A 27,564-nucleotide genomic window follows, 5' to 3' on the forward strand; every position below is an offset into this window, starting at 1 on the left:
CCGGTTTTACGGAAGGGGAGCACGGAAGTATGCGGGTCAAGCGAAATCATTTTTGCAAGTGCAATTTGTCAAATGATGCAGAAGTTTGAGATTTTTCAACTGTTTATATTTCAAATAAATCCTCTTAATATATTTGTGATTTTAAATATTTTTTTATTTAAAAACCGAAAGTAAAAAAGAAAAATATTCCCTTCCTTTAAGTCATTCCCTTAAGCGGAAACTCCCTTTACGCAGAAACTCACCAGAATCACTTCAATCAAATTGCATTATCGTTTAATGCTGCCCATTGGGCAGATGGGAATCGGAAAAGCAAAGGCCAAGTGGCCATAATATTAGGCATTAGCGCCACATTCTTGACAGGCTTCCGACGCCATCCTTGAGCCATCGGAAGAGAGCAACAATGGGGGAGCCATTCATAAGCCCCAAGGTTAAACCGCTAAAAATCATTGACCAACATCAAAGAGCCATTGTTTTCGGCCAAAAGCAAATGGACCAGAAATGCTAAGCCCCCCAATGAAAATGGGCATGGGCTGGGGTCTGGGACTGGGACTGGGACAATACAATACAACGCACAAACGCCAGAGTCGAAGATTTATGCCAATTGCTCTTGAGCACCTTGTAGCATACAAACACATATACATATATACATACACATATATATATTTCAATGTGTGACTAATGAACAGGCCCTCGAACTCCAGAACGTTGGCCTTTTATTTAGCCATTCGGCCCACCCACATTTGGACAATTTACGATTTTTCGCTCCTACCAACACCGCCTATATATCTTTGCACATTTATACGTATATTTCTTTGTATGTGCAGGAGCTATGGCCGCAGCCAGCTCATTAATTTCGCTTAACTTCACAAATTGCCAATTGTGCGCATTGGTCAACATTTTTACTTCATTCCGTCTCGCTTCCAACTCGTGGTTGACTGGGCCTGGTTTTTTGGTTCCGTTTCTGGTTCTGGCTGTCGACCAGGTTGATTTCCTTTTTCCCCGAGCATCGCTATATGGCCATGTCCGACAATTTCTTCTCTATTGTTCTCGCAGTCGTATTTATTGCCCTGAATGCCAATTTGTTTCATGTGCCCATTGTTTTGCACTTATGGGTCAAGGTAGTGCGATTCGGTAGCTCCGTTTGTGAAGAACAAGTACTAGAACATATAGAATGAACATAGAACTCAATTTCAAAGAAAACATTTTTGGTCCAAAAATTTTAAATATTAATATAAATATATGTGATTTATATCGAAAAGGATTAAAGTAGTTTTATATATTTCGGAGCTGTATATTTATGCATTTAAAAAGTGCCTTCATAATTGATAATTTTATAATAATAATTTACTGAAAACGTAGACAACGCTTAAATTAATTGTATTGAAAGGTGAACATTATGCTCCAAAATAAAATAGGTGTATTTAAATATAAAAAATTGCCTGTGCAGATACTGATCTAAGCTAGGGTATTTACCTGCCTTCTGGCAATCCATTTAGTGTTTCTGTGACTCCTGTTGCTGTTTAACTTTCTGTGCCGTCTGCGTGCACATGAATTCTTAGTTTATAAACTTCAGCTGGCCCCACATTTTGTTCACGGTACCAACTTCTCGTTAACGTTACACCGGCATGTTACCTCAATCTGTGTTTGCCTCCCCATCCGCTGCTTTCTGCCTTCCATGGACAATAAAAATGGTGACAAATTGTCATCACACGGCTCGAATGGGGGCTTTATTAATGCGAAAGAGTTTTATGGCTGCGGCACCGGTGGCGTATGCGTGATGTGAGCAATGAGTTGGGGGGAAAGCTAGACAAGAAGGGGAAAGGGCATGAAACTGAAAATCAACACAGAACAAAACCATCAATTAGCATAACTAAAGCCAGGCCCAACCCTCTCTTCCTTTCCAGGATGTGGAGAACATCTATGCACGCAACTACATAGCTGGAAAGGTGACCCAGAAGAAGGAGGACCCGCTGGCAACCCCCGAGGCGGCGATGAAGGCGAGACGCCTGCACGCCCAAAAGCTGAAAAGTGAGAGAGGTAAGTCAGTCCCCGGGGGGATAGAACCCATCGAAAGCCAACTAACTGGGTTATGTTCCCCAATCAGCCCTGGCCCACGCCCACATGAACCAGGTGCTGAAGGAGGCCACCTGCCGAGTCCCCCAGAAGCGGTGCCAGCTGGTCCAGCAGGACCCCTCGAAGATCTACACGCCCCACTGTACCATTCTGCACCGCTGCAGCGAGGACAGTGGTTGTTGTCCGAGCAGAAGCCAAATCTGCGCCGCCAAGAGCACCCACAACGTTGAGCTGCATTTCTTCGTGAGTAGATAAGATTACTAAAGTAATATTTTTATGTACATTTTAAAAAGGGCACAGCGATTGGGATTTTATAAAAATACAACTTCAAGCGGTTAGAGCAAATTGTAGAAGTCAAAAATTAAAGAAAGTTGTGCTGTTAACACAATCTTTAAGCATAAAGCATACCATATGGTTTGTGAAGTGAGTCTGTTTAAAGCTCTTTGTAATCATGTACAACATATTTCACACAATTTAATATATTTTTTAAAAGTTTCAAAAAATTGTCTCGCATTGTAGAAAAGTATTTAAAATCACCCTTTAATTCCCTATATTTTTCTGTAATTTTTCACTTTACATTTTCAAGCACGAGGCCTTTACTATATGATTCTGTTTATTGACTACCTTTAACGGGGCACGCCCTTGTCTCTCTCTCTGAAAACAATTTTCATTCAAATGTTGCGCTTGGGTGCAGCAAAAGCAATAAAAAAATAAGAAATGAAAAGCGATTTTCATTCTGACATGAACGCATTCATTGTGTTTTGGGCTTAAGGTTTTCTGAAAGCGAGCGTGTGCGCTTTGCTCGCGTTTTGTGACTTTTAAGTACCGATGCTCTGTCTCTTTCGTTTTTTAGTGTTTCCGTCTCTCTCCAGCAATCCTACCTTCGACGGTAATTGACGTTGTTGTTTTTATTTGTGTTGCTGTGGGCGTAGGTCATGCTTGAGGGCGCCATATTGCAACATAATTATATCGTTTCACCTTTATTTTCATTTCATTTTTTGTGTGCCGTTGTAGTACTTCTTTTTCCACCGTGGGCTTTCGGCTGAAATGACTTTTTAATGACGCAATGATAATTCAATTTGTTTGGTGATTTATGCCTCATGATATGATTATTGCTGCCGTTGCTGTTGCCGTCATTGTTCTGGCTGTCTTTTTGTTACGTAACGAGCTTTCAATACATGTTGAAATCGAGAATGTAATTAAGCATTTGTTCTTTGCTCTGGGGGAGGAAACGCAGTTTGCTCAATTTAATATGCTGCAGATTGGATTGTTGGCGCTGTGATGGATGGTTGCCAATTAGGGAAAAGTAGGTTGTGGATTACTTTAATATAAATGGGTTGGGGAGTAAAGTTTAAAGGCATATTTAAGGATTTTATGGGAAAAAATAGAATTTTACCAGTAATGTTCAAATAAAAAGAACAACTTCTTAGTGTTCTCAAATTTTTAAGAAAAATTACTAGGTTTTTAGAGGTTTTCAGACAGTTCTAGCAGTAATTTCTTTTTGCCGATCCAGATAGTTTCGCCACTATGTGCTTGGTTTACCACTTTAAGTGACTTTGTAGGGTGGTGATTTTCCCCCTCCATTCATTTTCTTTTCTTACGCAACTTTCATAAATTTCACTCTTACAGGTCGTTTTTGTAGCTGCAACTTTTTTATTAGGGGCCTTCGAGGCAGTAACTCCCAGCTCCTAGGATGGCTTTTAATTTTCAAATATTTATGCTGCGCTTGCCGCAAAAAGTTTCCACTTGCTAGATTTATGCTCGCACACACTCTGAGACACAAGGGGGCCCACAGTCTGGGGCAGACAGAACCGCAAAATGCTTAAGAACAGGGCAAACACGCCCACCCATAAACCCACATGATATAGGAAAAGGCGTCGCAGGAGTCAAGTTAACTCGCCCTCTTAATTATCCAATAAAACTTGGGAGCAAAACCACACAAATTATTGTACGGCAATTTAACATTTTCGGCGCTCGGGCAAAAACCCATGAGATACACTTGACAGATAAGCGGAACGGGGGCGGCGTTTAAAATTAATGGGAAAGATACGAGGGACAAGATTAGCCCCAAAATTTCCTGTGATAAGTAGAGAATTTAAGATATGGGCTTTCATATATTCAATAGACAAACTATCTTGTTAAAACTTATTGGTATATTTAATATGTGGTTATTTTTAATAAAGTTAACTGGGAATATCTCAAAATATTAAAACAATTTTAACGAGGAACTGCAATGGAAATCGATTGGAAAAGAATTCCGTGGGCACCAGGACCCAGGAAGCCAGGAAGTAGTCGTCCTTGGAACATTCATTTGCCTAAATTGCGGACGTAGTAAGCCGGCTTTAAAGCTAGTTTCAGTATGCAAATAGTTTCTGGGAAATCCCCAAAATAAACTTGTTCCTCTTTGGCATGAGCAAACTTCATGACAAGCTCAGTGGAATCAGCCGGCAGCAGAGTGTGTGGCCCCAAGGAACCCTCATGACCATCGTTGCTGGCTTTTTCCTTCTCTTATCCCAATTTTCGCTCTATTTTCGCACACTTTTCCCTCTCCTCCTGCTTGGACCATAATTCAAAATAGGTATAAAAAATATTTCTGCCCAAAGCAGGAAAAAGCTGAAAACTGAAGCTGAAGCTATGCGTCCAAAGCTGTTGGTAGAACTAAAGCTTAAAAACACACATATGCAAAAAAGAATATCGGCCAGTAAAGAGGCAGAAGAAGAAGCTGTGCAGGATGAAGACGGGGCAGTCTGGAGGAAAAGGAAGCTGAGGAGCATCTGCCAGGAGGGAGCAACTCAGCGGTTTGTCATTGAGAGGTGTCAAGTGGCAGGCAAACACACGCAGACACACACAGCAGGAGAGCTGAAAAGGAGGTGTTGCACTGAGCGAAAACGGGACAATTTCCAAAAGAATAACTACATTAATAATAAAAAAAAAATTCTTTTTTAAAATTTTATATATTTATAAAATGAGAGTATAACTTTCATAACTTGCGTATATCTTCGGAAACCAAAAATAGATATAAATAAAAGCTTAAAAATTCTTAGAGATAGTTGGGAATCGGAAAATTACAAAACTTACAAAATTACAAGTAATTGTATCTTAATTTAATATATTTTTATATTTTTTTAAGTATTTTAAAAAGGCATTACTTTTTTACTATAACTACTCAGTTTTTGAGATTTTGTCTGTCTAAAAACCATCCAACCAACATACAAATCTCAAAAGAAAACATTCTTTTCGGTCCCTAATTTAAACCTTTGAAAAATACTGAAAGGTGATCCCTTTTTCTCTGTGTAGAAAAAGGTTAGAGTGGGTGAGGGTGTAGGAGGGCTAAGGAGCGATAACCGGGCTGAGGATGCAACCAACAAGAGCAACACGATAAAAAAGCGTAAACATTTTAACAAAACATAATTTATGTTGCGCAAATTTTTGCATTTGGTGGAAGGGTTCTGGCAGGGAAGGGGCTGCTAACGAGGATCGGGGGGTGGGGTTATTCTGCATTGTGGCAGTCTGCAAGGGGCAATGCCCTCCCCCGCCCTCCGAACACACACCGTAACCAACTACAGCACATGTTGTAAGAGCTGTGAGATTTATGAGGCGGTCTCCTCTCCTTTCTTCGCCTCCTGAATTCTCTTTTTCGGGTTCAATGCCCTCCACTTTCACCCAAGTCGGAAAGGAGCGTGGGAAGAGGGGGTGGCAGAAGAGTCGGGGGCCTAGAAAAGCCAAGGCAGAAATCAAAGGCCTCCTAAACGTGAAAGCCAACGCCCACGAGCAGCAATAATAAAAACACACACACACCCGGCAAAACTTTTGCTTGTTTAGCAAGCCGGAGCCAAAGTAAAAGTCAATTGGCTGACAGGCAAATGGCCAACTCCATGGCCAACTCCTCATCCAAATAAGCAGCATCTAGGTCCTACACACAAGAAAAATGTGTGACTAAATCTGCGACAATTAGTATAGATGAGCAGAATTATGATGACATTGGTATAAAGATTAATACTCGTTTAAACAGGAATGTCTTTACAGGGAAAATAATAGATTTAAATATTATTATATATTATTTGTATAATATGAATTAACCTTAAGGATGTAATTTTAAGTTATCGAATCTATAAGATCACATCATAACATGTTATTAGTAAACATTAGGGGTTGCCAAAAAGAATTAACTGATTGAAAATGTCTTTGACAAGGAAGAACTTAATTTTTAAATCCATATTGAAAATATACTCATACTGTTTTTTCCCAGGTACTAAAAGAATTCGAAAAGAAAAGCACCCCTAAAAATTAAATTACTCAATATTTCATATATGTTTCGCTCTGTGCACAGACATATATAATACATATACCAAAATGAACTGAACCAAAATGAACTGAACTTCGGTGATTTAATTAATTTGCCACAACATGTGGCCGGCTCGAGGCGTGTGCATAATAAGCTTGGGATGATTTAAACAAACGGGAATAGCGTAGTAACGGGCGAAAAACGTGGTTTTCGAAAACGGATGCATTACTGCCAATATTTTTGGGGGCAAAGCATAAAATCACCTCCCCTTTGTCACTCTTTCTTTGCCACTTTTTAAATTGCGTACTGAAATTTCACCGAGCAGAAGTTCCCAGACCACCCTACGAGTTGTACACGTGTGTTTAGAGGGGATTCGTGGGAAAATGCAAATTTCGAGCACGTAAACAGGTGGAAACAGGTGCAAAAGGCAGGCGACAGTATCGTATATTGCATTTGAGGTAAAGCTCCTCAAATGCCCTGCTGATGTGAACGCCATGAAATGGATGAAAAACTATTCGAATTATACCTACAGGAACCCGCTTCCTTTGATTTCCAGCTAAAACAGAAAGCAGTTAAAGCTGTTATTTGCTTCTTTCCCTTATATTACTCTGTGTTTATATCTAATAGGAAAATATCTTATAAAGTATTATGTAGTTTAGTTGTACTGAATTTTGTATCACAGTTTGTTAAGTTTTGCAATATAACTTATGACTCACTTGGAAATATCCAAGAAAGGTATTTTTATCTGGCTTACCGACTCCACATGCTTTATTCTCTTAAAACACCTCTCGATCCACATTTTAACCCCCTTGGTTGTTTCCGTAGTTGCCAAAACTTTATCGGCAAAGTTGATGACAGTTGCAAGTTCTGCATTCTTTGGATTTATGCAAAACTAACATGATGGGAACTAGAGAAGCTGATATGAGGAATGTCATGGTTTTGTGAAAGTACATAAATTCGTTAGAAATTTCCCAAAGTTCATGGTTCATATGCCGAAGTTCAGATGGAATGGACATTGTTTTGATAATAATTTATTAAAAGGTAAAACTATTTTGAAAGCAATTTAAATAATTTAGCCGAAATGTAATAATAACACAAACTCACAAGACCTTGGAAATGTATTGAACATACTTGCTCCAAGTGCTTTAAAAATTAGCTAAATCCAAAGTTTCAGAGTAACTGGATAGGCACTCAACAATTTGCTTGCAAAGAAATATTAGTAATTCAGGTGAATATTCCAAAATAATTTTAGACAAACAATGCTTTTAAATTCCTCCCCAAAAGTAGGCAAGCAATACACCTAGGATGATCTCTACCTCACCATATTTTTGTCTCAATTAAGCCTATTGCATTGTATCGAGGCCAAGCAACAGCTCAGGAAGTCTCTGGAAAAAGCTTGAAAATTTAGGAAAAACATTTTATGCTTACACGCCACTGAGCCGGCTTAATCGCTCTCCCTGCCTCACCAATCCACCACGAACCACTCGGAAAATCCCTGGCAAACCCAGTCATAACTGACTAATTGCTTGGGTCACACACATGGACACTAACGGACACACACGCACCCTCTCGAGGGAAATGGAGAGCAGTGAAAAAGGGGTTTATGAATGCATTTTCCTGCATAAAGACCCAACCTCAATTGGGGAGGCCATCTTGGAAAGTAAACCACCCAACCACCGACCCCGCCTCAAGGTACTCATAAACAATATTGTTATACACCACAATGCACTTGGATAAAAATTGTCAAAAGATGTGACATATTTCTAGGTAACAAATGGGAAAGTTGAGATATGTCAGCTGTATCCAATTAACAATAATACTATTTTATCTTAAAGACTGTAAAAAAAGGAACTCCAACGTTAAGGAACGTGTTCTGCCCTATGTTTCTTTAAGTGTTTAGGCTCAGATTTGCATATTTACTGAGCAGGAGAAACAGCAGCAGCACTTTAGTGCAATTTTTTGCACAATTGTGGTTTGGGCAAAGTAAAGTAACAACACCAGCACTTGGCACTTCCGTTTCCGGCAATTATTGTTGCTCTTTGTGAGGAAAAACGCCCGTTTCTCAAGGAATTTTGTGCCTCTCTGAATGCAACAGCAGCAAACAAAATTTCAGGAGTTGGTTGGGGAAAAACTTTTTCAGTTCGTTGCAGCTTTCAGGTTACATTTTCATAGGGATTTTTATTGGAGAAAAACCATAACATAAACCGAAATAACCACACAGCACCAAACGAAGCGAACCCAGCTAAGAACTCTATTTCCAGTATTTTCATAAATACCTCAAACGACCGATAGAGCTTTCCCTTTTCGTGTTTTGTCATCTTATTTGGTTTGTTAGTTTTTTCTGCTTTGATGCGTCCAATCAAAATTCAAATGCTTCACAGGACTCGCAATTTATGACAGATTTTTTTGGCATATTTCAGCCTTTTCCTTGTCATTTGTTTGCTTTTCCCTTTCTCGATTTTCTACTTCGTACGAATTAAGATATTCGCACTGGATGAGTGGCCAGGGCTTGATTAATGGCCAACTTGTTATTTTAATTAAACGAATTCAACTTAATTTATGCAATTCATACGCATTTCATCATTTTGCACTTGTCATGCAACCAGACCCACAGTTCCGGGGAGTCCAGGGGGATTGGAGCGAAATGTGGACGCAGACCAGCCACCAAACTGGCAACACGAGACCAATCCAATCCCAAGCCTCAGCAGCTGTAGAAGTTTTGTGGTCTGTTAATGGCTCTCGGCCAGTGGCGTTACATCATTTGTAAAAGGGGGTCTTCAAAATGAAAGCAATTCATATATAATATAAAAGAGACACATAAAACCCAAACCAGAACTGGCACTCCAGGGATTATGATTTTTTGGAAATGATTAATATTTTAGCACCATGCATTTTTAAATGTAAAATGATTAAAATATCACATAAAATACAGTTTATTGCTAAATTTGAATAATAAAATATTTTACTCATTCAACATTGCCCAGTAATTTTGAGTTTAAAACGAATCACTTTGATGATCACCATAATATTTTATATTAAAATGTTGAATGATTAAGTTATTTAATAGGGTTAGATAATATAGTAGAAATCACATAAGATATAATTTATATCTAAATTTGAATAATAAAATATTTAATTTATTAAAAATTTTTAAATAATTTTTTTTTAAAGAATAGAGCCCTTCTGTTACTCAAGAATTTGCGCTGAACAAAAGGTTTTTAAAGTAAAAAGCTTAGAGATATTCTGGTAATGTTTTCAATTCAAAGCGGGACCATCAACATATTGTTAACCTGAAAATGCTCCTTGAATACATTTAAATAAATCTATAACCACCTAAGCCCCTGCTCTGACAACTGACAACTCATTTAAGAATAACAAGAGCTGTTGCAATAACCGACTGACAACGAGCCAAGGCAACAATGACAACAAGTTTGATGAGCAGTCAGCTTAGGAAACTGTCAACTCCCCAGAGCTAGTTCAGTTACGATGATATATATGATATATTATAAATGGCAGCACGTCACGGAGTTCGGGGGTCATTTATGCAAGCTCTGTATGCAAATAGCTGGCCGGCATAATTAAGCCGAGGGGGTGGGTAGTGGATGTGCAATGTACGTGATGATATGCTTGTGGCATTTAATTAAGGATTTGTCCATACTCCGTTTTCCCGCAGGTGAAAAGCACCAAACATCGGAGTGTCATCGAGAAGCGAACCTTTGTGAATCACACGGAGTGCCACTGCATCGAGCGATCGACCTACAACGAGGACACGGCCATGGCCAACTACGGGCAGTCGGTGGTGCGGGCCACCATACTGAGTTGCACCTGTCCGAAGAGCTTCGAGAAGATCCTGCAGGACGACGGGCAGTGCCGGTGCGACTGCAGTTCCGGAAACTACGACTGCGATTGGCTGAAGAGGGGCAACGAGCACTTCGCCATGAACGATCGCAAGTAAGTGGTCCCAAGAAATCTCCAATCCCAGTCCTGACTTTCTCCTATCCCCCCAATAAAACAGGTGCATACAACAGGGTCGCTGCAAGCCGCCCACCTGTGAGTTCGGCCCCTACATGGACAAACATGGTCGCTGTCCCAAGCAACACGAACAACCCGCCTATAATGCCATGTCATAAGCGATGAATCTCCCCGGGGAAGAGCAGAGCAAAGCCAGGAAAAGTATTATTCAGTCTGAGGCACACTCAAAAGCGGACGAGAAGGGAAACTAGAGAAAATTTCCTTTTCTAACAAGAGTAAAAGCAAAAAGTGAGACGTGAATTTAGTTGCATATCCTATACAAAACCAAACGAAAGTAAAGCGAAAGGAAATCTATTTCTACACTGGGATGGGTCGATTTGTTAGAGAATACACTTAATTTCCCAGAAAAATTTCAAAAATGTTAAATTCAATAAAGACAAGTCTGCTCTTATATGACCTTAGCTCTGAAAATAACCAAAACCAAGTTTCAGCAGCTTAGGAACTGGCAGTTTTAAATCAAAACTACATTTTAAAAGAGTAGTCTCAAATAGTCGAAAATAAATAACTCATTTTTTAGCAACAAAAAAATCGATCCACCCAAAGATACACATACTCATTACGTATTTGTATATCAGCTGATTGTGTATTAGATGTATTAAGAGCACAACGCTGTTTGTCCTCAATCCAATAAGCCATTTAAAATAATTGAAAACAAAAAAACCGTCATTCAAAAATCTACATACTTAGCAAAAGGAAATAAGACTTTTTTGCGCATGTTTTACTCAATACGACACTGTAGCATTGTTCATGAGTGTTTCGAATATTCAAAATCCACAAAAAACCAGAGTGAATTATGTGTATTTTATGCGTATGCTAAATGAAATTCCAAATATATAAATTGACTGCGTTTTTAGTTTTAATTGACTAATGTTATGTTATTTAATTATAATAAACACACGAAAACAAAAACAAATAATTAAATTACAAATGAAATCAATTTATGAGCGAAATATATTGTTCATGTTAATTAAGCTAAGTTTTAACACAAATCAAACAAAGCCAATCCTTGAAAAATCGCAACAAAAACAAAATTAAATTTTCATATTTAATTTCTAGTCAAATTTTAATTTTGTTTTTTCTACGACCATGAATGTTTAATCGAATGCGAAACCCGCCATTGAACTCACTAAGGCAAAAGGCATTTAAGGCGGATAACACAAAATATAGGAATTAATCCATTGAAATATATCAAGATAAATGTATAAACCATATAAACGTAACTAGGCCACAACCTCTCTTGCTTTTTTCCTGCATTTGATAGTGACACCTTAAGCAAAGTTAGGATATATCCAGTATCGCGTGAGTTCATCTTGAGAGCAAACTATCTTAAACGAAATTTCATTCTCATTTGATTCGAGCCCAGCCCCTAGTTAAGTTACATAAAACATATTTCCACACCAAGCACTGTATATATATTTTAGATAAAACCTACATTTAAGCGGCACCCAAAATGAAACCACTCGGCACGAATTATGGCACACAATCATGTCCTGGATTGCATTACGCATTTGCATATTAATGACATTTGCACTCTGGCAATCGATGAGCTCAATTATTAATTTCAAACGGAATTTGGGGCTTCAATTATTGTGAATTTATTTACCCATTGGCCAGACACCAAATGCCGTTTAATGGCCTGTGCCTCATTTCTATTTACCCTATATTATTGCATGTGGGCCATAATTTGCGGGCGATCTATTTGCTCAAGGTAAAATATTTATTTAAATTCGCACCCCACTTTCGAGTAAGCATACGCATATAGAAAACGCAATCTCAATGCGACGTTGAATGTGACGTGAATATTTCAATAAATCTGTGTAATTGTTAATAGAAGCTACCACAAGATACCAAGCAGAATATACGGAAGATTACATTTCAAAATGATTTTATTTACAACTTTTAGCATAAATTTTAATGTATAAAAACGAATGTAAGCGTTAAGCTGAAAAACAAAACCATACTAATAAAAGAAACATATTATTACTATGCAAAAATCCAAATAAATATGAAAGTGAACAAAAAGCAACAAAACAATGAAATATTAATGATCAGGTGCGGCTTTTGACATGTACGTAGTGCTGTTAATTACCAGGCTGGCGCTAAAGGAGCCGGTCCAACGATTTCCAGGTGGGGAAAGTCAAGAGAGGAAAGTAAAAGCTGCAACTAATGAGGGGCTGGGAATAGCTCTTTAATATGTTTATAGCCCAAGAGTTTTATTTTTTTGAAAAAAGCTTAAGCGAGTTATATGGGAATATTTTAGTAAGAATCAAAACAGCTTTATTTATTAGTAATTTTCCCATTAATTTATGGATTTATGGGCCTATTATCTATGTATATTTATCAGGCTCCTAATTACCCGTTGCATGCTTTTCGATTGAAACCCGTCCCATTTTGGGAGCCGATTTTCTGTTAGTAACAGCGTCTAAGCTGAAAAGTGTGTGCTAATGAAAATGCATAACAAATACTACCTTGCCGTCTGATCCACTTGCCTCCCACTCGCCACCCACCTGCACCGTAGCACAGGTGTAATTTCCCAGCACACACGGACGCACGTCGGGATGGGTGCTGGTCACATTATGATCTAAAATTTATAGAATTTATAAGTGGAGTGCACCCAGAGGGGCTAACGAGGATGATAGCGCCACCTACCGACGGGCAAGGCAACCACAACGGAGATAAGCTCACTTAGTTCCAATCTTATAGATCTGTCGCTTTGGCGATTTCTAAAATCATAATAATAATACCTAAATAACATTTTTTAAATTTTTTTTTTTTAATTCTTGAAAATGAAAGGAATTAATAAAAGCCTTATTTAATAAGTTAGTTTAAGTTGGTTTGTTATAGAAATGTCTTAAGCTGTTTCTTGGGCCCAAAACCCTTCAACCAATGGAATTTCCGTCGCAAAACTTTCATCAAATTATTCATTTGCGTTACATTCATAGCATTTCTGGGAAAACACTTATTTCTAAATTTACTGGCGTCACCAAATTTTTAATTGACGTCATAACTTTGAAGTGAAATTTAAAACTATAACGTGGCTTTCAAATTACGTATGGTCTTATCAGATTTTGTTTAAAAATAAATTATTTGCGCTTGAAAAGAGTTTTGTGTTGAGTAATGGACGAAGACGAATAAACTCGTCTTTTGTACGGCTTGTGTTAAATAAACTGACTGATTTGTTAGTAGTCAAATCTTCACATATACTTTGGATTTATGGCCAAAGTGGCTGCTCTAAGCGTGAGTGGCAATGGGTGATAAAGCAAGCAGCAGCTAAATGAAATCAAGTAAAACTGCAATGAATGCCGTCCAATGGGTTCGGGACCTTAAAGTGCTTTTCTCGAGGAGTCCCTCCGCCAAATCGCGCCATTCATCGATTTCTGCCTGCCAAGTGAAATCACACGGAAATGCAAACAACGCAGGGGCAGTGGAACAAAAAAAACAAGGCATTTTCCCAAGCGGCAACAAGCGATGGGCGAGTGGGCGTGGCAAAGGGGCCGCTGCAAGTGGGCGTGGCGGGGGGAAATTGCAATGGCAAACAGCGGAAAGGAAAAGGATCAGGCGAAATGCACGGGCACGGGCTCACAAATTAAAACCGCACACGGAAAGGATGCTACTGTTTGAGTGTGTGGGAGCGAGTGGCTGGGAAAGAGAAAGGAGTAGCCATGATATGCCTGCATAATTAATTTCCACCTCATTCAAACATACACACTCGCACACCCACTGAACATTTCAAGTGGGTGACATTCCTCCCACCGTTTCCCACCCGGAAATGCCTGCAAACGGAAAATGCCGCAGCGCTTAAATTGAAACTCCCTTTCGCCCGCACACAACTACACCTGTGCCCTCACACAGATACGCCCTTATGCGCACACACAGATACACCTGAAGTTAACTCGCAAAGCCGTCCGGCGTTTAAGTCCTCGCTAAATTGCATTTAATTTCCTGCTGAAAACTTTCAATGCGATATGATCTGACATAATAATTATATGCCGAATAGGTGAGCAAAATTTGTGCAGAGTGTGTGTAGATGTGCAAAACAAGCAGATCCCATAGATACATTTGCATAAGCGTGTTTTAAAATAGAACAAACTACAGCTAGATCAAATGTTACCACGTCCTGGTAAAGTAAAAAAAATATTATGGCACATATTATTTTATTAGCAGTCCATTTATAAACGATATTCTTAGAAACTATACGTTGTCAGTTTTGACAAGACAACTTCTTTATTACACGAAAGCACTCTGAATAAATGAACTATTAAATTGGTAAACCGAAATATTATTTTGCATCTAAAAATATATATTACATTAGCTGTCAAATTATAGTTCTTGCTTTACTCATTCATTTGATTTCAATTATTTTATAGTGAAAACAAAAATCATTCTTGAATAAGTAAGAATAATATAACAAATAATATAAACGGCTTAATTATTGTCATTTGAAATAAATAATTTTAAGAGTATTTTTCGTATAATTTTGATTTATTCAGAAATATAATTCTAAGCTAATTAAGAACTCAAAAATATATATATTTGTGACTAAAATATAAAATCACACACTGAATACTTTATTTGGACTTTACTATCAACTTTTAAAAAGTTTTAAAATTATATACATTTAATAGTTAATATTCGATGCGAATAACGGCACTAAGCGTAGTTTAATTAATATGTTTAGTAATACATTACAGAAAATTTAGGCATCTCGCAAACCCGTGCCACCTTTTTTCCACACTTATTTTTTATTTCCCGACAGATTTGTGAAAACATTCAGACTGTAAACACACGCGCCACTATAGCCAGAACCTACTTATTTATGAATGTGCACATTTTTTTTGTGCTTACAGTTTTTATAACTTTTTGTTTCTCTTTGGCTAACGGAAAATTGCAAACATTTACAAAGAATTAAGCATTAATGCAATTTCGCAAATTTGCATTTATGCGCCGCTTTTAATTGCTTGGAAAAAGCGTCTATGCGTAAATTGCCACCAGCCGAAACTAATTTCAATTTGTTTTCAGCCAGTAGTTTTAATGGTACCTAATTGTTGTTGCGGCTGCCGTTGATTGGCGAAACTTCATTTTTTGGGTAATTTAAGCGGATTCATAAATAATAATTCATAATTTCTGTTCCCTTTTCTTGTTATTCGTTTTGCGTTTAAATAGAGAGTCAGAGTAGGAATGTCATTGAATATTTATTCTACATTTAATTAATATTTAAAACAACCATTTTGGCTGCAATAAAATAAAGTCTCCCTTAATAAATGTAATTTAATTTAATTTATAATTTAAACTACAAAAATTCTTTCCTCACGTATCTCAAAAATCTCTACCCCTACTTTAACATTCAAGTGAAGAACTCTGACATCCGTGACCTTTACTCAGGGGCCCAAATGCTCCGGGGGGTGTGGGGCTTGAGATCGTGCCGGGTTATTCAACATTGACCTTAGGCCCATAAATACCATCGACCCCAGTGGCCAGGCACGCTTCACACATCAAAAGGCGCACTTAAAGCACCCGCACAACACAAAGGAAGAAAGGGTCTGGGCCGCGAGTATCCTCGCAACTCCTCGAAAGCCATTGATACAAGATGGGATGGGATGGGCTCGTAAAAAATATTTACACTTGAGCCAGAGCCCCTGCAGATACAAATGTATCTTGATATGCGGCCTTATGATGGGTTAAGCATGTGGGGCACGAACGAGTATAAAGAACGAGGTAAATTCAGAGGATGAACCTGACTCAACGGAAAAAAAAGGAAAACCGAAACGAGTCAGAGATGAAAACACAGCAGAACACTGAACGAATTTCACTAAAACGAGCAGTCAGCTACAGTCGAGGAAAATTGGGAGTTCAGACAAATGCGGTGTGCGTAAATGAACAGCTCTTTTAAGTCATTTGAGGTTCCCATTTCGTGATTTTCTGAATTAACAAGTAAACAAATTCCATTGACAAGCGCTGTGCTAACATTTTGGCTGCTGTCTGGAATCCGAAAACAAAGAAATCGAAGTCCAACTCCCGAGATGCCGACAACAGCTGCGACGTTGCGAATCGTGTGCTAATCTTATCTTTATGGTCCCGACGCTCTTGGACTTCTCCTCCCTACTTCTCGCACTTCTCATGCCCTCGCTGGGGTATGGATTGTTCTGGATGCACTTCCCCGATATAAAGACAGTTCTTCAGTATTTTTATTGTAAGTTTTACATCTTAGTAACTTAAACTAGTCACTTTTAAGAATGCCGAAATATCTCTAGATTATTATAATATCCTGGAAAATAAAATTGCACCTAACTTTATACTTTCATTAGTTCTTAAGACAGGAATAAATATGATTTAAAATTCTGGGAGTCATAGACTTACTGCTTTAGGCAATTACTTAATTTCTGCACTTTTAAAAGACAGTTTTACTTATAAGTTTAGTACTAGGGAAAAGGTACATTAACTTCAATATGACATCCATGACAAAATACTATAGCAGTTTAGGAAGAGAACCCTAAAATAGTAAGGTGGCTACCAACCTGCCTAATATCTAAACAACAAAAATTAAAATTCTTACATTTTCTAGAAAAGTTTTAAAGTGTTTTTGATCTAATCGATCATTATTCAGTTCTGAATATTAAAGAGTATCCGTTCCTTCTTCCTACCAATTCCATTTTTGTATCTCCTTGTTGGCGAGTGCGTAGACGTTGCCCCAGCCTGCCCATGACATGTGAGAGAGTGTGTGCCTGTGTAGAAGGGGAGCAGGGCGCATGGCGCAGGGCGGAGGGGCGAGGGGGTACGGGACGGGTCATGTGGCAGGAGGCAGCATTTGAGCCAAGTTAAGTTATTGGCCAAGTTTGTGCTGCTGCTGCTGCTCTGTTCGCTTGTTTGCATATTAGTCACAGAACAGAAACGCAAACAACTTGACGCCTTGTAGGGGAGCGAGTGAGAGGGGTAGAGTGGCGAGAAAGAGGCGGCTGCGAGTAAGCGAGAGGGGTGATGAGGGAGAGAACAACACCAAATTGAGTATTAAACGAAAGAAATGATGTCGAGCCTGAACATCTGAGGCTATTAGAATTAATCAAAGGGATTTGTTGGCACCGCAGGCGATAAAGAGGGAAGTGGTGAGAAAGAGAGGCAAGTTAGCGGCCAAAAGAGATGTTAGATACCAAGAGAAAGAGACGGCCATAATGATGGAGTTCGTTGGCAGAAGAAGCACAGAAGCCCTTGCAGATTCTGCGGTTAGTTGGTAATAAATTTTTGGCTTATTGATATTTATTATTAGCCCCGGAAATTGTTCGGCTCCTTTGGCTCATATATTGCCCCTGTAATGTTCCTCTTGGGAATCGTTGCAACGCGCTTTTCCTCCTCCTCTCCACGAAAATGGGCGCTGGGCGTCAAGAGGGCGTGGTAGCAGTTATGTTTGCACTGGGGTCTTTCGCCTGATCATAATTGATTAGCTGCTTAGGGAGTTTCTCCATGTTCAATGTTTGTTCGGCACAATTACACTTAAGCGGTGGTTAAGTATGTTGGCCAAATATGCAAGGCGATAAATATCACATTTATGTTGATTACAAAATGGAAAAGGAAAGTGATTGCGAAGCTGGAACATTTTTATTGCTGATATGGCAAAAAAAAGTGGAATGCATGCTTACAAGTTTGTAAGAGTTTTTCGAAAAAGCGAATAAAAACATATTTTTAATTTCTTTAAATACTTTTATCCCAGCAAATAAGCTTTCAAGAAGTTGCCATTATAATTTAAATTATTTTTGTGGTATGGCAGAACGCACTCTTCGCTATTCCTTTTCATTAATAGCTTTTCCGTTCTAGCCCACATTTTGCCGAGTTCACTTAGGTTTACGCCCACACACCCAACTAGAGTAGAACACATGGAAATAAAAGTTTTTGGTTCTTCTTGCGAAATGGTTCAAGATTTTCCACCTTTTCAAGACGCGCTTTTCACAGTTGACATAACCAAAAGAGGGAAACGAAGAAGGGAAAAGAAAGGGCAGCGGGAAAAGGGATGGAAAAAGCAGGGTAAGGAATGCAAGGAAATTGCCATTGACGCATTGCTTCAATTAACATAAAATGTGCATATGCAAACACAGCAAATACACTGGGAAAATTTATACAAAAAAGCTTTATAAGTTTGAATATACTTTTGTCAACACTTTTTTATCCCAACACCTTTTCTTTTACACAATATGCCGAACTTGTAGACAATTTTTTATAATGCTTAATAAAAGTTAAGATACGAAGCTTACGAAGATTTTTCAACAGATGGTAATGATGGTAAGATTTTATACATCAATATAGTATAAACAATTTTGAAGACCCCTTTTTTTGGGTTTTCCTTAATAAAATCTTTTTAAAAGAAAATTTTTATTTTAAAGAAAAGAATTCATAAAATTAAAATGAAAAAGTTTAACTTCAAAGCCTTCGAAGACATAAAGTTCTAGAGCATTCGCATTCCTACCAAGTTTTTCTGTCAGTGCATATGTTAGTGTGTTAGTATGTATATTAGCGCTTTTCATTACCACCTTTTAAGTTTTGCATATGTGCACTAGTGTGCAGCTTACTTCCTTTATGAAAACCATTTCACACTGGCTGCGAAAACTTTTTGCCAGAGCCAGTCGACATTTTCAGCCCCCTTTCCTCCATTTCACTCCTTTTTTCCAGCATTTTCCCACCTTTCCCTCCCCTGTTCCACGGGTCGGCAACCACTTGAAAAGACTTCCCACGAACTTTCTAATGCACCGTCGTCTCCGGCAGACACCCAAGAAAAAGGAGGCGGGAATCCGGGGGGCTTAAGGATTGTTGCTAATGCAACGCCTCTTAATCATTTAACAACCTTTCGCCCCATTTTCATTTTCATGACACCCACACATTGGCACCCCCAGAGGGGTGGGGCGCGGATCTGTGGGTCACTGAACGATCTTGGTTCAGTTTTATAGGCAGATTTCCTACGTTTAACGGCTAGATGGGAAAGCCATTGGCCAATTATTAAGATCTACCCACTGCATCGACACCGAACTCGAACGACCCAATCGCCCCCGCAAAAGCGTATAAGTCGGATCAATTAACATGGCATCTTGGCCTATCCTTAAGATACCCTAGATGAATGAAATGATGTGGAATTTTGGCAGAACCGATATAAAAGCAAATACCTTTAAGGGTATTATGAAGTAAAAGATATTGTGTACAGAATATTGTTTTTCAAAACGTGTAATACTACAAAGGAACGTTGTAGATTTAGGTGTTCCTCATATTTACATTTATGATATAATTAATAAAAATGAAATAGTGTAAAATAATTTTATATGTTTTTATCCAGGATCTAGTCAGGCATTCACTAATAACTCATGGGTATCTGAGGATTCGATCTGCGCACTATCGCACCTTTCTTGCCTCTTTCTGGGCAATTGATTTCCATTTCATTTGAGGCCGCAGACCGAGTCGCAGATGGGGACTCTTCCACCGCAGTAGACGCCGTCAAGTTGGTAATAAAAATTATTATTTTGCAATTTAATTGCCAGCCACACAACGCCCCAAAGGCCAAGACTCGCTTCGAACAGACTTCGACATCGATTTGGTCTTGAATGTGAGTACCCATAATCTCGGGCCCCCGACTCGAATCCCCTTGCCCCAACGCCCCTCTAACCAAGTGATCTGTGGCTGTCTGATGCAATCTCTTGGCCATTGGCGCTGGTTTCTGGCTCTGCGATCTGCAATCCGTGCGCTCGCCGCTTTTGGCCCCTTGTCATTTATCGCATTTGAATTGAAAGCTTGTAAATAACACGACGAAAAACCGAAAACCGAAATTGAAATTCGGCATCGTTGCCGATTTAATTGAATTTCATCGCATATGTGAGCCCAAAGGTAGAGTCTGTGTCTTATGATATCGCAGGTCAAAACCTTTTGTCTGGCCCACATTTTTGGTAAATTGTCCAACCAAATTACTGTGTGGAAAGCCAGAGGTTTTTGGACTGGGAATTATTAAAAATATGTACTTTGATCGCAGAATTTTTACACTTCTTTAAATCCGTTTTACATTCCTTAGAAAATATTCTAAAAAAGTACTGCCAAGTTCCTGAAAAAAACGATGATTGTTTTATAAAAGTTGAAAGCCAAATGGTGTTTTTTTATCACACCAAGACACATTAATTAGTATTCATTTTTGTGTTATTATTAACCACACATTAACCTGCAAATGCGGTGACAAACAGTAGGGTAATTCCCAAATTCAATTGAATCACAATACATTTATTGGAGTATTGGGTGGCCATGAGTCATGGCAAAAGGCACTTGACGAACCTGGAAAAGAGGAGATCGACGAGATGACTCAACACACGGAAGTCAATGAAAGTGTTGCCCCTTTAAGAGATACAATCCTGCCCTTTCTTATATTCACAGCTAACCTTGGATTTATAACCACAACTAAGTACAATATTCGTGTGAGCATATCTATTTATAATCAAACGAAATTAAAATGTTATAAATCTGTACTTAAATCAAGAAATAGCGTTTGAAAAATTAAAGTTTATTTTATTTTAAGTAAGTAAATTTCACTATATAATTTGTGGTGGATACAATATTTTTGCCTTCGCTGTACCTCTGAAAGCCGCAAAAATTACAACAGGAAAAGCAGAAGATGACATGGGGTAAGGTTCCCCACAATTCTGTCAAATGTCAGGGTCTGCTCCCCACACCTTCCCATAGGCAACACATCACGCTGGGGCCATTAAACACCTTCGCCTCCCCGTTGACCACCCCTTTTTACGCCCTCCCCACAAACCCACAACCCAAAGGGGTAATAAAGATTGAGAGAGACAGGAGTGGGGGGGGAAAAACCTTCTGTGGAAAAGACAAATCACATAAGCAAATTGGTTTACAATAACCGCAAACGGAGAAATACAAGCGGTTGCAGGAGGTTAAAAGGGGCTTAAAGGGGGAGTCGAGTTTCTGGAGAAAGAGAAAAATGTGTAGGATGGGACAAAAGGAAAACCGCTCGAAGACACAAATATCACAAATTTACCAAGCAATTTGCATAAAACTCATATTTTGGCGCTGCTACTTCCAGCTATTTTTTGTATCTACCTTCTAGTTGCCCACTTTTCCCACAAATGTTTCTTACATATTTTTGAACGGTGCTTTGGGCCACAAAAAACGTAACAATTTGTATGCAAAAAACAAAGGATAAAATAAAAAAAAAGTTTAGAAAAATGTATGCAAAAATCCGTTGCCTGAGATTTCGTAATCGCGCGGAGGGGGCCACATATGCAGATGAGGTAACCGGGTGTTAACCGCTAGGGTCAACCGGTAATAATCCCAGCACCTTGTTGGCCCCTTGCAATTAAGCCACAAAGCTTGGTCAGTTTTTCTACACCCAAATATCTGGTTGGGGGAGCCAAAAATTGTCATTTCGGATTGCAGGTGGGACCATTAGGTTGCACTAATTGGGCGGCAGGAGTAGGTCATCAGCTGTCGTGCGTCTGTTTAATCAATCAAAATGCTCTTGGTCTCGGCTTTCGGTTACGGGCTTACTAACTCAATGTGCGCTCCGTGTTATGTTTGAACGTGCCGAGCGACACGTTGGCCGCTAACAATATATATATCTATCCAAACCTTCGGTTTCCCCCACATTTTCCTCTATTTATCTCCCGGAAACTGTCCACGTGCTCATGAGCATGGTCGAAAAACAAGAGGACCAGCTACCAACTCGGAAGATTCCGCAGCAGACTGACGCACACCGAAGCAACGGACAAAGGGAAAGCAGATGCACTGAAATAGGGGCATCATAAGTTTTTAGGAGGCCGCAGCATGAGATCATTGTATGACTCACGTGCACAGCTCCAGGAATTCAAACTTCTATCTCAAGAAACGCATTATAAGTGGCTAAGATGTGAAATGAAAGACTAGGAGCGGGAAGATATACTCTTTTGTAGTCAAAATTGAAACCAAAAAAATATTTAAATATATTAAAATATAGTTACCTTTCAAAATGTACAATCATATTCGTGGACCTATTGGCTTGAGTTTATGATAAGAAAATACCACTCTTTTCGCGACTGTTAATTTAACTTATTTATATTATGACAAACTGCCTATTAAATCGAAAATACCTCTTCCAATGTAGGGAATTTTTTACTCCCCTCCGAAGACCTCACGCAACGATGCGTTGAACTTGAACTCTGTGGATGAGGAAAAATGGAAGTAAAGAGATTTTCCCCCTCAGATAAGAAAAAAAGTCGGTCAAAATCAAAGCATATCTTGAGGCGTTCGCCGGCGAAAAAAGGCAATTACTGATCCCACTTCTTAAGAGAACCTAACCCGCGGCATGTTGAGCAAACAAACAAACAATAACAAACATATCTCGGCAAACAAAGGGCATATACCTACAACCGTCGTTTTTTTATTCCAGAATGGGAGAACATTTTAAAGGCATATGCAAGAGGAGAAAATAAACGAGAATTACATTGACAAAAAAAAGAAAAGATTGTTAGATGTTTCTACGGTTTAAAATTAAAATCTTTATACTTAAGAATCTAGTTTTTTTTTTAATTTTTAGATATAAGTACTTTTTAGGATTGACTGAAGAATTAAGCAAAAAATGAACCGTGGAATCGCTGAGAAAAGAAAGCATCTACAGAGACACAGCCGTGCATTGAGGAGTAGTAGGGCGCGCCCTTTGATTCAGATCTGTTTTTGAGTCTGGGTCAAGAATTTGCAGCAAGTATTGCACGAGTACATCTGCTAATGCATTCGCAATCGGGTCGCTAGAGAACTTTGAACTTGCAACTGAGAAACAGAGAAATGGAGAGCTAGAGGAGGGGAGAAATCTCTGACCCAATTGAAAACCGCCAACTCTCTTGGCCAAGTAGACAAAAATAAACAGCATTAATCATCTTATGCAAAGCAGCCAAGAAAAAAGGAAAAACGAGAAGCCCGTTGCAGACACTTGTTGCCTGATGGGAAAATTGCCAAGGAGAAGGAAAATGGGAGAACTGACATCAAGCAACTGTCGCCAAATTGGCTTTGGCTTGGCGCCCCCAAAGAAAAGGAAATGTTTATGTATGAGTATGAGGAAATAAAAACATTAGCACAGTTTGGGTTTTTTATGTCCCCAGCATATGCCGCAAAACCGACAGACACCAAAGCCAAAGTGCCCACAAAATGTGGCAGAAAATATCTAGTTTATGTCGCCTATTATATTCTGCTGGAGATAGAACTCTGGGTTCCCTATACTAAAATTGTACTTCATAAAAAGGGATTAGTGCCAAACTAACTAAACGAGGACTTTCCCTTTACTATCCATTAGTGAGGAGAATATCACTAATGACAGTTTGTTTTATAATAATGTGCGGAATAAGATTTAAGATCTGCAGCTTATAATGCTTCTGATCGAATCGAGAACCAACTGAATAGGGCACACCAACCACTTGCCGCACTCTCTCGTTTTGGCCGGAAGACATAAGACAGCCGAGCAATTAATATCAATGAGAGCCCACGCACAGAAAGCCGCAGAAATCTCATAAAAAATAGCCACAAGAACGGACGGCAAATAATATTGTCGTAAAAAATAAAGCCACAAAGAGTTGGGCCGCCTTGCATCATCGCCAATTGCCAGACGCTATAAAAAATAACTTGGCAACTCGTGCCGCGAAGCCTGCTGCCCTGCCACGCCCCCTTCCTCCTGTATATGGTGGATATATATGGCTATGTAGTGTATGCATAGTTCTTACACATGTCTCATCAGACCGTCGACTCCGTCATGGCATTTATTTTTAGGTTGCCGCTTGCCGCCGTCTTGTCTCGTTTTTCGATTGGTTTCGCTGCCAAATTATTTGAACACTGCGTTTGATTTACTTGCAAATTCGCTTGGCACAGTTTCGAGTCAGTAGGCCAACAGTCAACAGCCAGCTGGCCGAAGCGGCTGCGATTTTCCCTCTTTATCGCTACCTTTTGGGCGGCTACAATAAACCACCCAGGCAATTTGTCGTGGCCACAATCTATTAAGCCACGTCGTGGAACATAAATCTCGGGGCTCTCCTGGAGCTCTGATAATTTGTTTATTGTTTACACACAGATTCTATCAATGGGTTTCGGGAGGAAAGAGGCACAGAGAAAAATATTTAGGGTCAGGGAGAACAAGTTTTAAGGATATACATTTAAGTCAAAGTTAAAAGAGGTTTAGTAAGGGTGAATATAATGTAATTATATTCAAAAAAATGGAGAGGGGTTTTAGCCGGCTTGGACTTAAAAAATGCTATGCCTCAACATTATGTCAACACACAAGGAACAAAGAGGCTTCACTGTACATCTAAATCGCTATCTTCGTCAGAGCTATAACTTTTTGGGAATTATAGCGACGTCAAAAAATACCTTAGCCCTTAAATTCTCCTAGATCTTAAATTTATTAGGACAGAAGCTGAATAGGTAATTACTCCTAAAAGTAATGTAAATTTTTTTTCTAAGTGCAGCGAGCAAAGTGCAAATCATGGGGGGATTCGTTTTCTCACATATTCACACGTCCCAGGGCGACAGATCTCAATGGAGCCATAAAAGGCATTTACAGATATTTGGTCTAGGCACACAACAACCACCCAGAGCCACAAAACAAACCAGACACATTTTCACTTTCACTAATTGTCAATTCTGTTGCTCGATCGGAAGAAAACAGAAACCGCAGACAGAAAACTGGAACGACTCGACTTAGCCGCGGGGAATAGGGGGTCAGAGCTATAAGTAAACGATCCATTTTCTCAGCGCCCTCGCAAGATGAAACAGAGATTATAGAGTAATGCATTTGCTTGCCTTCACTGCTTGCCTCTTTAGGGGTTTTGGGATCTCGAGATGTCACTGCAGTTCCGGAGAGTTGTGAATGACTCATGCAAGTCAAAGCTCCAAATACTTAGCTTACCAAAATGCATACCAATCAAAAGAATGGCTGTTCATTTTCTTTGTTCTGAACGATGAATCAAAGCAGTTTCGTTAAGTAATGAAATATGTTTAAGCAAAACCCTAGGCATAGAGGAATGCAAAAAGAAGAGCTTGTTCGTAATGGATAAGATGCTGATAAGAATTCTTGACTTATATTCTACGCTGATGAGGCGTTTGTAAAAAATATTAGATGTTTTTTAAAAAATTTATTTCTCTTTAGCGAATAGAAATCAAGACAAAGGCAAAACAAGAACAATGGCTGGAAGATTAAATTATCGCAAAACATAATTCACTGTTTGAAAGACTACAATGACTCAGAGCTATCCGAAGGTTGTATCTCTTGATCGGAACACTACTTCACTTTCTGGGAAGTAGAAATATGGCTATTAAGATACATTCACATATCATAGTGAGCACAGGCGACAAATAGATGAAGGGGCGAACAGAGGTGGCGAACTAAAAATTCAGATCAGGCGACACATGCAAATTCCCGATCGTGGGTGTCGACAAGAAAACTTCGAAGTCAGACAGAGGAAGGGGAGATTTTTCGAGGGGGGTTTGTTGGGAAGACGGGGATTGAGTGGAGAGGGCCGAGTCTGTCGCATATTTGCGCTTGGTGTTGACTGAAAAGAGAGTAGACAGCTAAAAAATTCTTCAGACCTATTAAAGATTATTGGCCTGGTGCGAAGTCAGCTACGCCCACGGACCACGCCCCTTTCTGGCAAGGCGGGAGCATTCAAGTGTTGCACAACAAAGTGTGAAATAGATAAACAAGCCAACAGCATCGCTCAAAGTATACTCTTCCAAATTTAGAAAAATTAGTTTTTCAAATTCCAGAACACACAATATGATCTCTACCCATTGTAAAACTGCTCTTAAATCTATTTAATAAGGTGCTAGGAATCGAATCCCTAATTAAAATGTTTTTAGTTAAAGCTACAATTTATAATGCATTTTATTTTAAGGGCATTTAATTGACCGTCTTATGGGGACTACAGTCTCCTGGAAAAGGGTAGGAACTTTTTTTGTCAGCTCGACTGATTGACGGTAGCGCTGAAAGCTGTTGTCCATCAGCACCAGAGAACAGAATTCTCAAAAGAGAATTCCCGACTTAGAACCGAGAAATGAAACGCCAATGCTTGGATGCAGATCTTGCGGGTTTTCTTCGCTCACTTGACAGAGATCATTAATAAGATTTATGTGCTATTAGCAGAACCAGCCACAGGCCATAAATAAGATGAAGCCGCCGAGGATTCGGGCAGAAATCCAATAGCAAACCTGTTGACAGGCGAACCAACATCTGGAGCTGAATCACATCGTTCCCATATGAATTTGCATAAGAAACCGAAAAAAAACCCAGCTGAAAGCGGGCTATCGATAAGCATACTTGTAATTAGCCTGTAAATGAGGCTTTTATAGTCGCCACCTCAGTATGTGCCTGATAACTGGGTGATTACTTCTATATATAAGGACGCGAAGTCGTTGGATGTTAATTAATAAAAACATTTTGTTCGCACGATGGACTTTTTAATTTATTCGTTAAAGATAATAAGTCACGAAAAAACGTCATTGTTGGGGGTTTCAGTATATTCGTAATTTGTATCCCAGATTTAGCACTATTAATAATTTTGTGATTAACTAAATAAATCAAATAACATTATCACATATGTTAGCATCTTCACTATAATCAGCTGTATAAAATATATTAAACTTTTGACAACATTACTTGCTTAAAATTAATAAATACTCAAAAAAATTCAACAAACTAAAAGCAAAAAATCTCATAAACGTTCAACGCACGATTCACGTTTTCCAGGGTTCGAAATATATAATATCATTTGTTTAGTTTTTTTGAAGCCTACAAAAGAGCTCACCGTTCGTATAGGAAAATGACTCACCAATTCGAAGAGAGAGTGCTCTCTAAAGAAAGCACTCGGATCGCTCAAATTTCAGAGTAGAATAGCGTCACACAAAGAGAATGAGTTGAAATCACACTCAATTACACTGTGCAAAAATGTTTTCCATTGCAGTACAATTTTATTAAGTCAATATTACAGTTATTAAAAGAGTTTTGCTGAAATGATTTTGGGAACTTGACCTTAGAACATTAATAAACATATCTTTCTTAAGATTCCCTTCAAAGCTGATACTTAATTATTTTTTTGTATAAGAAAATGAACACCCAAGCACTCAATTTGCGATATTTTCCTCTTAAGGTGAGTGAGAGCATTCTGCCGGTCCACTGTGGGAAATTTGAC

At 38.9% G+C, this 27,564-nt stretch overlaps 1 protein-coding gene across 5 annotated transcripts in view; it reads left to right on the forward strand.

Annotated features, from left to right (window-relative positions):
• The window catches only part of LOC108034014 (involucrin), a 64,158-nt gene extending 51,774 nt beyond the window's left edge, over nt 1-12,384 (forward strand). For all 5 annotated transcript variants that reach the window (XM_050885015.1, XM_050885014.1, XM_017108743.3 and 2 more), the window contains 4 exons: nt 1,905-2,037; nt 2,105-2,316; nt 10,032-10,309; nt 10,374-12,384. In XM_050885015.1, the coding sequence (XP_050740972.1) occupies nt 1,905-2,037; nt 2,105-2,316; nt 10,032-10,309; nt 10,374-10,488 (738 nt within the window). In that variant the 3' untranslated portion in view covers nt 10,489-12,384. The remainder of the gene's footprint in view (nt 1-1,904; nt 2,038-2,104; nt 2,317-10,031; nt 10,310-10,373) is intronic.
• The last annotated feature ends 15,180 nt before the right edge of the window (nt 12,385-27,564 follow it).

Source organism: Drosophila biarmipes, chromosome 2L (genome assembly GCF_025231255.1).
Source record: "Drosophila biarmipes strain raj3 chromosome 2L, RU_DBia_V1.1, whole genome shotgun sequence".
Taxonomy (NCBI): domain Eukaryota; kingdom Metazoa; phylum Arthropoda; class Insecta; order Diptera; family Drosophilidae; genus Drosophila; species Drosophila biarmipes.